The 15,215-nt window shown below is 36.3% G+C and overlaps 1 protein-coding gene across 2 annotated transcripts in view; it reads right to left on the bottom strand.

Moving 5' to 3' along the window:
- The window catches only part of MACROD2 (mono-ADP ribosylhydrolase 2), a 936,136-nt gene that overhangs the window by 616,234 nt on the left and 304,687 nt on the right, over positions 1–15,215 (bottom strand). For both annotated transcript variants that reach the window (XR_013931490.1, XM_080408518.1), the window contains exon 5: positions 2,988–3,104. Coding sequence is in view for 1 of the 2 variants with exons in the window: in XM_080408518.1 (XP_080264644.1) it covers positions 2,988–3,104 (117 nt within the window). In the remaining variant the exon portion in view is untranslated. The remainder of the gene's footprint in view (positions 1–2,987; positions 3,105–15,215) is intronic.

Genomic DNA, 15,215 nt, shown 5'->3' with positions numbered 1-15,215 from the left:
AGGAAAAATGAACTATTTTATGTATTGTCTCCCTAAACATTTACTGTTACTTGTGTATTTCACAAACTGAAATACACAAGTAATGTTCTCCAACTCAGATGCAACAAGAACAAGTCACAGAAAGCATCTATACCCTAAATAAATCTTTGCATTTTTGAGTCAGACATTTTTCTATCGTTCCTGTGTGAAGAGATTATTTAGCAGAACTGTTCTTATTTAACCCAAGTAAACACAGCAAAGCATTCAATAAAAATACAATAGATCATAAAGGAGATTGCCAGAGTGCTTATTTACCAACTACCATCTTCCTAATAAAGCATACCTCCCCTTCAAATGCCAAATTTAATTCAACCTCCTCCAAGTTGTCTATAAAACAAAGCAATATGCTGCATAATCTTTGAATACTAAATCTTCTTTAACATGGAGTCCTCAGCTAAAGCCCGAGTCCTGCATCATACAGCACACATGCAGGCTCCTCTGTCCCAGAGCAATTTTGCTTATTTCAGCAAACTGCTTCCAAGCAAAGCATTTCAGTATCAAGAACGAAAGACAGGAAAATCCCAGGGGTAGGAAATATGATTGTAACATTTTACAATTCTGTTAAATAAGATAAAAATTACAATTCATCATGCTAGGAAACACATTTCACATTTACTATCATTATTCATTTAACTAAAGTCACAAGAAGAGCAGAGACAACAAAATAATCATTGCACTACTCAAACTGTTAATGGATTATTGTAGTTGGTCTCCTACATACGAATAGATAAGTGAAAAGCAAATTCATTGTGAAAACTGGGAGTTATCCATTCATCTCTAACCTTCAACAAATTGAGGACACACAAAATTGCATCACAGTGTATCTGGATGGGGAAGTCTGGACCTCCCATTGTGCTGCTGCTCACATCACAAAAATCATATGTAAAATAGTTTCCATAGTTAAATTGTCATACTATTATGACAAAGTGACATGGAGTTACAAAAAGTGTCCAGTGACTATAGCTCTTTAAAGTATGAAAACAGAATGTTGATTATTCACTTTCAGACAAATGGTCTAAAAAGTACTATCATTTAATGAGCCTACAACCTTAAGCTTCTAAAGGGAAAAGTAAAAGAAAACAGTTGGTAAACAGAATATGTTTTAAGGAAAAAAAAATATCTAAGAAATCAAGAGTATAACTCTCAGCCTCTGCATGTAAAGTGCACTTCCCTCCCTGTTTGTCAGTTAACGTAGCCTTTCCCCCTCTCATGTTGATGCACGATCAAATACAAATAGACATCTCTGGTACAATTTCATTTTCTAAAAATATTGATTAAGCAGAATATTGACTTTTCTCCATGTCTGGTTACAGTACTTATCACCAACTGCAAGTGATAATGGGTTTTCCCACTGTTTTGTTTATTATTCCTACATAAAGGGCAAACCAAAAAAATTCTATAGTCTTTAAACAGGATGCGATTCTACAAACCTAACTTGCAGCATAAGACCCATTAAACTATTATAAAAGGTAAAGAAAGGCCATGCCTCTAGACATGGAATCCTCAGCTAAACTTCTCAGTGTTCTCTTTCTAAGACAGTTCAGTGCTCATTGCTTTGATACCTTGTGTTTAATTTCTCTCATTAAACATGGGAAGAATTCTGCACCTATGGATAAGTAGCTTTTCTATCCCTCCGAACATTTTTTTTTTAAAGGGAAGAATTAAACATCAAAAATCCCCAGCAGAGTAAATTATAAGGTGTTCTCTAACAAACCTATCCATTTTATAGGAATCCAGTGAAGATTTTGGTCATATACACACTCACTGTAACAACCACATTGCATCTTCCTCAACCATTTTCCTGACCTCTAGTCAAATTAGCCTTTCACAAATAATCATTAATACATGGAGAAACTATGTATGAAATACAGTTAAGTTTTCCCATATATAGCAGTTATCACTGTCAAGGAAATAATTGGTAGCTCTCATCATCATCATAGAAGCTGCCAACAGATGACTGGGAACACAATTTTCTTCTTTACTTAAGGTATTAAGGACCACAGGAAGCTGAAAAGATGCCTGCTACTGCATTAAGCATTTCATTTTACATGGAAAATGTATAGAATAAATTAAGAGAACAGATGTAAATACTTTTGAATAAGCCATGTTCCTAGTGCAGACTGCATATAAAAAAAAAAGAGAGCTTGAGTTCTAGTTATACGCTGTTCATAATGCTTTCTTTGTACTTGTATCATCATATCTTAATATACTATTCTGTCAGAGCCTTACTTGCAGAGATTTCCTATTTTCATTCTTACATAATAGACTGGTTGACCAATGTGCTGTCAGCATGTTCGTTTTTTCCAAGAAAAACTCAGCATCTACACAACAAGGTCAAATAGCCATCTTCTTATTTTAAATAGGATGGGAATTTTGACAATTCCACTTTCAAAGTGAAAAAACATTCCAGCACTGAGCTGCACCCTGTCGAAAGCTAAAGTGTGACAGCTGCCTTCACAGTAATTGCCAGTCCGCCTCTACGTAGCAGCTGAAAACACAATACATCACTTTGATCTCCTTGGCTCTCAAAGTATTCACAATCAAGGAATCTGCATGAAGAATATGAAATATGCAACATTTCCAAAAACTGTCTCTGTGGAACTTAAATATGATAATGTATATTTTTGTTCATACTTCATAAAGCATTTCCAATCCTTTATTATGCATATGAAAAGATATGTTTTAGCTTGCAAAAAATAAACATGAAAGATGCTTTATATTTTAGAGACATGTAGGTTTTCATTGGATAACATAGGTGAAATAATTGTTTAGAAAAGCCTGAATTGCTTTGAGGGGAAGATGTTATTACAGAACATGGTTAATCAAGTCCCACTGCTAATTTTCTAAAATGAATACCTTGTGGAACTAGACTACAGGGAAATAAAAGCATGCATACCAGCTCCACGTGCTTTCAACAAAAAGAAAACTCTGAGAAAGGGTCAACTTACATTTTGCAGGTAGGTCATAGCCACATGTAATTTTTGCTTGCCCAGTCTCACAGCCACTCAGGTTGCGACATTCAGCAACCAAGCAGGGCCCAGCAGCTCTGTGTATACAGCCATCCACTACAAAAGCAAACCCAGAAACTTTTAGTTATTAAAAGCCAGTCTTTATGTTTTCTTCACACAAATACACAGTCACAAACATTTACTACTCATTTTACATTCACTGGACAGACCTACTAATCTATAAGTAGATATCCAAATACATACAAACATTTTTTCTGCCAAAAGTGTTTATTAAAAAAATAATATTCAGTCAACTTCTGCTAACTGAAAACACCCAGAAAAGGTAAAGCAGAATTAAAATTTCAATATTAGAAATGTCTTATTCAAGGTTCTAAGAATTTATCGCTACAAATTATGAAAACAAATTTGATCCCCAGCTAAATACCAAACTCTCTTTTACTATATACCTCTGATACTTCTACAATCACGCAGAACATTTAACGTCACCATCCTATTAATGCCTTATGCAAATATTCCAAAAAATAATGCTTATGGATTTGAAATAAATACTTTGCTTTGACCTTTTTTCTTTTTTACATTTTTTTAATTTTGCATTATTCATGCAATACTTTGAACTTAATTAAATAATAACTACTAAAGGTTGCAATTGCAGCTAAGTATGCTAGAAAATTAGTAGAGTGCATAGATCTTATTACCCTAAGGAGCCAGCAAAAGTGTAGTAGCAGCAACAAAGAATAAAAAAGGCTGCTGGCACGGCATTTCTGCACTCTCAACATGCAATCAAAGAAATGATTTACTGTAATTAAGGCAAAGAGTTTAAGAAAAGTGAAACATACAAAATAAGGGAAATATCGTGTGCATGAACAGTCACTACAGTAAGGCCCTAAGTCAGCACCAATGATGAAGTTCAACTATGAGAATAACCATATAGCCTACAACATCAAATAAAAAAGGGTAAAATGAGCTCAAGCATAAAGGCTAAACTAAAGCTTACGGAGACAAGAAAGAATGATTCTGTATGCATATCGTTCAATATTTATTTCAGATTTCACTAGTTCAAAGTTATAGCAGTACCCAACAGCATGTGTGAAGCAATTAAACCAGAAAAGGTTTGCAAAGCCAAGTGTAGATAGGTTTTCAAAGATGCACATAATCTGTTAATAGCATAAACTGTGTAGCTTTTTACAGGCTAGCAGTGTAAGATCTGGGCAATACAAAGCGCAGGCGCTCAGCACATCTACTGACTGTTCACTGCCCACTGGGATACAGGGAGACAGGTCATCCCTCACCCCACAATGTTTTTTCAAGTTCAAATTGAAACGACAGGCCTCTCTGCGTTAAGGGCATAGCTGGTTTTGCAGGGTGTTGAGTCTTTCCTTGAAGCCACAGATCCCCATGTGGAAGAACAGATAACATCTTTATCAGAATGAAGGCACCTTCTCCTAAGTGTTAAAAACCTGATTGCCTTTCCTGAGGTGTTCTCTGCCAGACTTAAAATTCAAATGACACAACAAAATCGGACAAGCAGTTCCTGGTAATACTCCATACTCATCCTGGACACGGTGCCACTGGTTTTCAAAATGCCATTTTTAAAAACTTTATATTAGACAAAGATAATTACAGAATCATGTGGTTTTGCACTTTCTATGAAATTTTCTAAAATTTTCATATTGAAAAAGATGTGGGTGCTCAGCCACCATACATAAGCATGTTGTGCACTCTCTATGCCAAGACACCAAGCCTTATTACTCTGTCAGCTGAACTTTTGTTTTTAACTTACCCAAAACCTCTGCTCAACAGACTCCAAGATGCTAAATGCAAGAATAATATTTTGTAACCTCAAGGGCAAAAAAGAATGCTTGAAAACTATCCTGTGCGCATAATATCCAATTTAATTATTTTAACTTAATTACTAAATGCTTTTCCAAACCAAGCAGGATAAGTAAACCAGTATGTGTTGAAACCTCAGGTATATTTTTTACAAGCACCACCACCATGATCTTTACCAACATTAATGCTTCTTCCTGAGACAGTAACATAAAAACAGCACTGATGCTTAGGACTAGCACTTTCTGCATGACGCTTTACAGATGAAGAAGTCTTTCACCTCATGGGTACCAGACAAGGACTCAAGTTCATGCAATTATTCTCTTGGCAGTGGATTAATCATCACCACCCCTGAGACCCTTCTTGTCCCTAACAAGTAGGCACCCTTCCTTGAGCAGTGTCTGTACAATGATTTGTTTAGGTACCCTCTGAACGAACCCATCTGGATAAACCAAGCTCCTTTTCCCCAAACTCCATTCACTTTAACCCCAGCCCAGCTCAGAGCACAGACAAACATCACCTGCACAAAGAAACCACTTCCTCTGGCAGGGAAGTGGAAGCACAGATTTTTCCACTTCTAAATCTGCAATGTATTAACATACCCAACATGTTAACATACCACGTGCCAGATCAGCTGTGACAGCCAACACATAGGCAGTCCCAGCTCCCCATCTATAAACCATATCATGACAGAATAAGCATGCTCTTAATGTACGTACAGCTATGATACAGATGGTATGTCACTAGTTTCATGGAGCTGGTTCCACACAGGTCCATGCTCAGTCTTTATAATCAAAATAACCTCCACAAAGATGAAAACATAATTGAAATCCCTGGAGGTATTTAAAAGACATGTAGATGAGGTGCTTAGTGAATGCGGTTTAGTGGTGGACTTGGCAGTGACAGTTTACTGGTTGGACTCGATGACCTTAAAGGTCTTTTCCAACCTTTCAAAAAAATTAAACTGTTAATGGAGGAAAATAAATTCTATCATAACCAATTTAAAAATATGACAAGGAAAATGGAAGATATCTGCTAAAATGAAACAACTAGACGTCCATACTTCCCTTATAAATGTGGCATAACAGACAATAGATTGAACACTCCAGACAGCCATAAATGGGAAGGCAGACATTAGCATTTGATATAATTCAGTGACTGATGACATAGAAAGAAGATGGGGGGACAAAGTGGGACGATGACACAACCACCAGCAAAAAAAACTCCACCAAAAAAAAAACCCAAAAAAACCCACCAAACAGCAAATGACCCACAATTTTCTGAATAATCTCTTTTCTCTACCATACTTTATTAAATACTTGAGCAGAGATAACCTCTGCTCTACATATGGATTTTCCATTTAATATTGTAACCCAATAAATCATGCTAGAATTATTCCATGTTTCCAATAATATATACAACCTATAACACAAGTTTGATAATTCTTAAAGATAAAACCCATGCAGTGAAATATATTGTCAAATACCAGCACTGTGCATAACATCAAGAAAAAAATTGGCAAAGGTAGAGTGGATTTGCAAATCTAAATGTGATACTTCAGCCTCTGCTAAAACATGTCTTAAGTGTCTTAAGTCAAAAAAAAAACCCACCAAAAACATGGAACAGGCACGCAGAAAACATCTGCATGAGTTATTTTGTTTTCTGAAGTGTGCACTAACTAGTAATCTAAGTGTACAGAGAAGTAAGCATTGTTAACATGGAAACTTTATGGCAATTACAGGTAACAGCAACAACCATAGGAGGGAAAAAATGATGACCAAAGATCTATTGTTATTGTGTAGTAAGGAAGAAGAGATTTACGTGATAATAATGGCATGCTGCCAAACCGTTTTTACAGGCAAATGAAGAATCATTCATATATTTGTTTCAGATACTTCATCTGTATAATAAGTTTGACATATAGATGCTCAACTACATTTTTCAAAACAGATTTGGAAAACGTTAGACCATATCCCACTGTTCCTTCCCTGGAATTTCTTCGTGCAACTGGCCAAAAAATGGAGGCAGTTATGGTCAATTCTTACTTGTGCCATATGACAGCAATAAGGAATTGTGCATTATCACTGTTTTCTACAAGCAATGAAAAATGTCATTTTACTTCAAAGCTATCACTCTGCTTCACAGTACGCTTTTTTCCTACAGGCTGCCTTCCTGTCCATGTTTATGGAAATCACATATATACTTTGGGTCATTTATATACACAAATGACCTGCCATTTCACAGATACAGGAAAGATATGGGAAAATCCCACAGACAAAACTATCAATCATAACTGACAAGAAATCCAATCTCCGGTCTGCATTCTGATTGATTGGCATTTCTAAGTACTGGTAACACCTGAAAGTACTAAAGACAGGGCTGCTAACCACCTTCATTGATGCTGTGCTTCTTGATACGAGTTTCATGCTTATAAACCAAGCTATTTCTAAGGATTTTTGAAAGCATTAATACTGAATGAACCCTGCCTGGGGCCACCAGCAAGGTAGCAAATATCCACAGGATGGTCCCTCTTCTCTTCTGCATTCTGCTCCCAACAAACAAACTGCCAGGCTGCCCAATGATCCCCACAACGTACCTTGAGGTAAAATAAATATTTTGAAAAAGCACAGAACACTTTCTTTCAGATGACTGCTGAATTTTAACAGGTTGACTTGTCTTTTGAAATGGGATCCCGTTACACTGTACTGTCTCAGGTGGAAAACCCATACAAATGGGGTTCCTGTATTGTTTCACAATAGCTTGGCTGGACAAGCACATGGAATGGGTTTCTTAGTTTAGAAGACCCACATCCACGTAATGTATTTTCAGAGCTGAAGAACAGTTCAAGGAGCTTTAGATTCAGCTATGTAGTAGTGTATATTTGCCTAAACTAAAAAAAAAAAAAACCAAACACTGAAAACCTAAAAAAAAAAATGTACTACTGACATTTGACATTTTTTCATTACAAATAATATTAGCAATCTCATTGCACGCATCCGTAAGTTTTAGTAGCCACGAGGGACAGCATTTGGTTCTCCCAACAATTCAGCAGAAGCCATTAATGAAGAAAAAAACTCTTTACAAAGCTACTGCAGTCAATGGTATTGGTTGTGCAAAGAAGTCACCAGAAAATAATCACTTAAAATACATGGACAAAATGAAGCATCAAAAGAAGACTCCTATGCAAATTGAAAGCATACTAAAAACAATGTGTTAAAAATATGGAAATCTTTGACAACATCTTTCTCACTGCACACTAAAGTATGCTAACAGGCTAAATGCTTTCTTATTTCATTTATTGTAAAGCATCTGTATTTGTTCTCCAGAATTAAAGGGTTAAAGTTATATAGTAAAAAGTAGCTAATTTACCAATGTACAATATAGAAAAAGTCTATTTCTTGTAGAAAATCTCTTGAAATTGCAAATGAAGCAAAAGTGCAGGAAACACAGAATTAAGGGTATCATGGGATGCTGCTTAAAAAAAAAAAAGAAAAGGAAAAAGAAAAACACCTCAGCAAAACTAGCCTCGCAGTGCAGATGGTAATAAAAAAGGGTAAGGTAATCAAAAACCACAGCAAAAATATACAAATTCCCCCAGGAATAATAAGCTCCAAACTTCTTTTGTGACCTTGTGTGTGATTCTGGATAAATTGAAGTTATGATGTAGACAACATATGTAGATTTATCATGTTATATTTCAAGAATCTAAATATTCTTTTTTTCCTTAGTAATGCCTGTTCTGTGGTACTTTCCCAGATTTTCATTTTTTGTTTTCACTATGAAAGTCAGGAGATTTACTTATTTCACTGTGCATAGTTTATCTATGAAGCAGTATTGCTCTTCCACATGGCAAATGCCAGGCGTAAATAAAACAGAAAAGTGTCATTATATCAGATGTATTGCTAGGGACACACAAGAGGAAGTTGTGTCCCCATACAAACACACCTCTTGTATAAGTGTCCTCAGTCCTTGTGGACCTTTCAAAAATGCCCATTGTAAAGACATGTGCGGAAAGCAGAAAATTATAAGAAAAATACTCAAAAAAAACCCAAGCACCCCCAAAACACCCCCATCAAAACTCAAAAAAAAACCAATTCACAACCAAAAGCAACCTCATTCTGCTAAACTGGTGAAGTACCTCTAGGAAGTTCATTGGAACCAAGTGCTGTCAAAGTCACAACTGCACCTCTGAGACCAATGTCAAGGGGAAATAAATCCTGCCCAGCAAGACACAACAGCTGCTGGTCTAATGAACAAAGGTGGCGATCTTAAAAAGATTACAACACAGATGCCAATCAGCTGGTGCTGCTAGAAATGGCAGTTTATATTACGGAGATGGCCTATGCCATTGGGAAGTTTAATGAACTGAAGATTTTTAATCAATGCACTGGTTTATAGGCCTCCAACATAATTAATTTTAAATACTTAACATTTATACTGTACTTTCTGGCCAAGATCTCAAAGACCTTAAAAAGATGATCTCCTTTAGCCTTAAAATTCTCCATTTTAAAAACAGAAAGCACAGACAAACCATTTAGAGATGGCTATTTCACTGAATTAGGTTCAGGTTTCATCACAGACAATCTAAATTTATGGTTCCCTATTCTTATTTTCCAAAACTCTTAGTTCCTACACCTGCATTAACTCAAGACAAAACTGAGAGCTGAAAGTCTTGATGCTTAAGCTACTGATTACCTAATGTTTCAATTCCCTGTATAGTGGCTATCTTTATTTAAGAATCAATATTCTAGGGCTGCACAAGGGACCTCCCTGCAGCCAGAATTAAAATTCTGGTCCTCCCAGATCCAACCACTAATGTTTGTTGCGGAGTGAGTTTAATGAAAAGTAATAATAAGATGTAATAAATTCATTATTCCAGTAGAAACTGAAAGGAACAAAACTACTCGTAACAATGGCACATCTAAGCCTTATTGTTGAGTCATGCATGGGAAACTTATTTTAGAATATTGTTTAGCTGAAATCCTGCAAATCTAGCTTTTAAAACCACCAGTTATTGTCTGCTATGGTGAAAAGTGCTGGGAATTACATTTTAAAACCTACTGTTGTTTTAACTGTCCTTTATGTGCATGCAGTTCACATTCAAGCATAACAAAAGCAGCTGAAAGACCCAACATAATCAATGTCCATGCTATAAACTGGCAAAAGACATATAGAAATAAAGAAGTCAACAATGATACAAAATAAAGCTCACTTACCCACGGACCTGTTAAATTTTAAGTGTTCTATATTTATTGCACACAATCAATCATTCTTACTTTGACAAAAACACAAAACAATAGTAAACTCAATACTTTTGGCAGATTTTTTATTTTAGTCAAATATCTTGGGATATCTGAAACTCATATTAAAAATATATGAAAAGCCAAATAAAAGTTGTTCCGTCACGTTAGCAATGACAGTTGGTGAATTTCTCCCATAAACAACTAAGCAATAAAGAAAGCATTTGGTTTATCTCACACTTAGGACGTCATCTTTCTTAGTCTCCGAATGCTCCACTCCAATTTTGTAGACAGTTATAATGTCAATAGGATTCACACTTTTTTCAGCCCACTCAAGCAGCATAAGGGCTCAGAGAAACATAGGTCTGATAAACCTGTCTGAATGTCACACTTTTGGCAGGAAAAAAAGAACTAGGAAAGGCTCCAATAGTGTTTTTCCAGTTTTTCCCAGTCCAAAATGCTGACATTAAGGCATGTGTGAAGGAACTGTTCACTTCCTTTTAATTGTGTTAGTGTTGAAGCACCTAACATACCACACTTTCCTACAGATGGAAATGAGACAGCTAAGCCTTAAATACCTCACTGCAGCAAGCAGAAAAATTGTGTATTGTTTATTGACAATTGAAGCAATAAGCTGAAGTCTGGTGAAATTTCAGGCTATTCTATGCTATTAAACCAAACTCAGCTCATGTTCACCTCAACTTGCTCTCCCAGCTTCCCAAACTGACTATTAAGAAGCTGCAAGGGTTTTTTTTTTATGTGTTATGACCTTGAAGAAATGGGTTTGGTGACTCCAAAATGCTCTCCTCAAGCCTCCTGGGCAGGCACAGTACTTCATTTCCAGCTAAATACCACATAGACTGGAAGGACAAAAAGGCTTATCTACATTTCAGTGCTAGGATGCCTACTGTGTCCTGGATTTCCATTCATGTTAGTGTGCTATTATAACAGGACTCTCGTTCTTCATTAAGAAAACATCTCTGAGGTCTAACTTCATGCACTGTAGCCTCTTCCTATACTCATTAAAAAAATAAAAAGTGTGTGGAACAGATTAAGATCATGTGAAAAAGTTCACAGCTGCGTCCCTCTGAAAAGGCAGGAAATTGAGAGGATTAGTTACGCTCTTTGCATTACCCAGTTCAGCAATACAAATAAAAATATATTAGTTAAGCTTTAACCTACCATTTAGGGGTTTGTACCACCTTGAATTTAAATTATGTAAATGTTTAGGGAGATGGCATCACAACTTTTTTCCACCGCATTCCCACTCCTTTGCAAATTAGGCTCTGTTTAACACTTACTTCTAATTCCACACAGAGAAGTTGATGCCCATCTTCACCTGGTCCAAGATGCCAGCCTCCTGCAGCACCTCACTTGTTTCTTTTTTTAAACAAGCACCTTTGCGCTACCTTCCTCAAGCACAGGAGAAACTCACAGTAAATATCCACAGTACTGTTTTTAAAATCTTGCTGAAACTCTCTTTTGCCATGATAGCTATTAAGCTATTGATGACATTAGGCTCTACCATAGTATCAGTCTCTGTCCAGTGCATAAAACTGTGGAGTCTGTTTTTCCTTCTGTAGTGTTTGGAAACATAATGTTGAATTCTGAGAAACAGTAAAGAAACAAGTATATAAAAAGATAAAACACATGCCTGAAAGGGCAGTGAATCTCAGGATTTATAAAAAAAAAAAAAAAAAAAAAAAAAAAAAGCAATTTACTAATGTTCTGATGCTGCATGCAAATGAAATAAGGAACATAGAAATAGACAAACTGGTAAGACTCACTGTCCATCTGTCTCAGCAGCCTATCTCACATGATGGCCAAAAGAAAATGCTTAAAAGAGGGCAAGATCAGAGAAGAAATTACCAGTGCTTCCACAAAATATTCTGCCAACTCTTCGTTACTGGCAACTCACAAACCTAAGCAAGATGTCTTTTCTGTATCACTCTGGACATGCTTTTTTTCTTGGCTTTTTCTGAGCATTTTGCGAGTAACTCAGACTCACATAAGCATTTGGATTTGTATCTTCCAATTTTATGTAGTCCTTCCTGTAACGTGGACAGCAGCATTAGCAAGGAAAGAAATACTGCAGATTATTCTGAAGAAAAGCATGCTGCTAACCTAGAAAAAGAGAATGAACATAGAAAAACTACTGCAAAGTCTTTAAGGAAGTTTTTTGTTTGTTTTTTTCCCCATTTACAACACACGCAGACAAGCACTTCCTCTCTGTTGTCCGATAACTATTTTTCTTTGGGTTTTTTGTAATACATCTTCTCCTTCTCTGCAGGTTGCAGCATTTTAGGGCTCCTCATGAAAAGACAGGAGACTGCAATGGTGTGCTCCATTACTTGCAGACACTTCAAAAATACTAAATGCATGGACCAGTCATGGCAGATGAATTGTATTAAGCCAGAATAGGTATTTGCATATTTGGAGTACAGTTATTATGCAGTCATCACACAGTGATTATACAAATGTATTCACTATGATCAGCTAGCGGTTGTCAGGCACAGGTCAAGGATTTAGACAGAGCAGGCTACCAAGTAATAATTGTAAAATGACTGTTTAAAAGGGAGCCTTAGAACAGTGGTGTATCCTCACAGCCCAGCAGGCTGTGGGTCTGTCATTCCTGAGAGTTTTAAAGCTATAGTTAATTTTTCCTAATGTCTAAAGTGAACCACTTTTTCCCCACCGAAATGCAAAGGGATGTGATCTAAGACCTTCACTTCACAGAGAACTGGGAAGGAAAGGCATTCTCATATAGGTCTTTTCAGATTTGAAGCCTGAAGGATTCTGTAGCGAAATACCACTTCTACCTAAATATAACTAAACCAGACATGGGAGAAAGTGATGTTTCTCTTTAACTATAGGGTGCACCAAGCATGAGAACATTATACATCACTGCTAGAATAAAAAATACATTAAGGCTTTTGAGAAAACCTGGGAGAAGACACTGAGCCTGAACCAGACGAAGGAGATGCAAGGTGAATAGCTCCACTTCCCTGGAAAATCTTGCAAAATAAAAATGGGCAGGTCTGCCATGAAAGCACTTTTGTGACTTACGACTTCAAATATTACATTCTAAAAACTTTTTGTAAGTAATTTGTTTGTTTCCAAAAGCCATCTCCTCCCTTCCCCTCTAACCCATATGGGTTCAGTTTGACTATGTGACAGCACTGAACCTTCATGCAGGTTTAAGTAATGCTTTTTCTACAAGAGAGAGAAGATGCAGAAAGCAGCAGAGGAAAGGTTAGATACAGAAGCAAGGTACATCCAGTTCTGGGCATACTTCAAAAGGAACTTGAAAAAACCACAGGGATTGTAGGAGCTCTGATTTAGGGCAGCAGCTGGATCATACAACGCAGTAAGACTAAGTACCAACAAGGAGATATTCTCTTGCTTGCAGTAAGGCTTAACAGGCTAAAGGAATACTACAAAGTATTTACTGAGTGGCAGCTGGTTTTCTTATTTCCTGGACCATTTTCACTTGCACTAATTTACTTTTATCATAAACCAGTGAAGGGAGAATACTTGGTGGAGATACTTCGCAGTCTGCTATCACAGAAACATCCTCTCAATTTGGAGTGCTGTTTCAAGCCAGAATAATTAACAGTATTAATTATACCAAAATTGCCTTGCAATAGGCAAATCCAATTGAACACATCACAATGTATTCACATGGAATAAATACAAGGAAAGAAAGAGGTAAACACTAGATTAACCACAAAATGATGTATGAACAAGGTTCTTTCAGATAGTGTTTTAACACAAGCCTGAGAAGTAATTAACCATAAAAAGTCTCAAATATTCTTTCCTTTTGTTGAGACACTATGACAAATCATATGTACCACACATCTAAGACAAAGATGACTTAAAAGATCTTGCCAAAAGATAACTTAAGAGATCTAGGACACAATCAACATTGAGCATTGTTAAAATATCAAATGCTTTCCAGCAACATGCAAAAATATCACATACACTAAGTACAATTTCTCCTGTTAAAACAGTATCATATCCTGGTACAGACTTATACCACAAATCAAATACAGAAGAAAAACTATTTACTCTCACTAACATGTCAGCTTGCATTGCTGAATCTAACAAATCTGTAAAAATATTAGAGGCATCAGCACGACCTTCACACATAATTAACTGTATATGGAGTAAAGGGGGCAAGCTGCCATCATCAGGCCCCACCTTCCACTTCCATTCCTGGACAGATTGTCTCTGACAGTAAAGTTCTATTTCCAAGGTAAATGGAAAAGCATTATACTAACCTAACATTGTCAGATATATTCATAATGATCAAGTAGAATTTCAGTGACTGTATAACCATGATTAAAAAGAAAAGGAATAAAAAACTCTTGAGCATTTATTTATTTAATGTCAGAAATAAAAACAAGATAATAGAGCATGAGAGAACAAAATGTCTCCCGCACCACCCACTGTACTTGGGGGTTTATGCAGTGTAATGACTTTGGACAAAAATAATTTAAAAAAGGAGAAGGACACAATGCCTGGTAATAGCAAGTGACGTTTAGATTGAGTTCAAAAGTTGCACAGAGAACTTCTACGAGCTGTTCACTATCCAGCCCTCCACAGGACCATACCTCAACAGCTCTAGCCAAGTCCCACACAAGCTTTTTTGACCTATAAGAAAGGTAAGCTTGTAAATTAATGAACTTATTAGTTATCTGAGCTGGCCGCAATGCTCCTTATGCTCCACAAGTTGTGGGAAGGGTAACTGAAGTACTTACTAAGCACAGATTAAAATTACAATCTAATAGATTTCGAGTAAGAAACATGACACCCCACTTAGATGACTATATTTACCCGTTTGGTAATACTGGCAATTCCCTTCCAAACAACTGTATGTTTTTCCTAAAACGCTATTAAAAGGGAGATAAGGAACAGGAGAACTAAAGAGCTGGTTAATCTGCGCAGTATCATTATGTATTATTTAGTTTAATATCTTCTTGTAGTAAATACAAAATCATTAAGTGCCATTTTCTTCAAGAGAACATTGTAGTAAATTTGGTGTTGCAACAGAACCATTAAAGTATAATAGTGTACACAGAAAAATTCTACTGATTAGCAAGCAAAAATATGTAATTATACCCACAGTGTGGGACTCAGT

The sequence above is a fragment of the Falco punctatus genome, assembly GCF_963210335.1.
Source record: "Falco punctatus genome assembly, chromosome: 12".
Classification (NCBI taxonomy): Eukaryota; Metazoa; Chordata; class Aves; order Falconiformes; family Falconidae; genus Falco; species Falco punctatus.
This window is presented reverse-complemented; position numbering and strand designations above follow the sequence as displayed.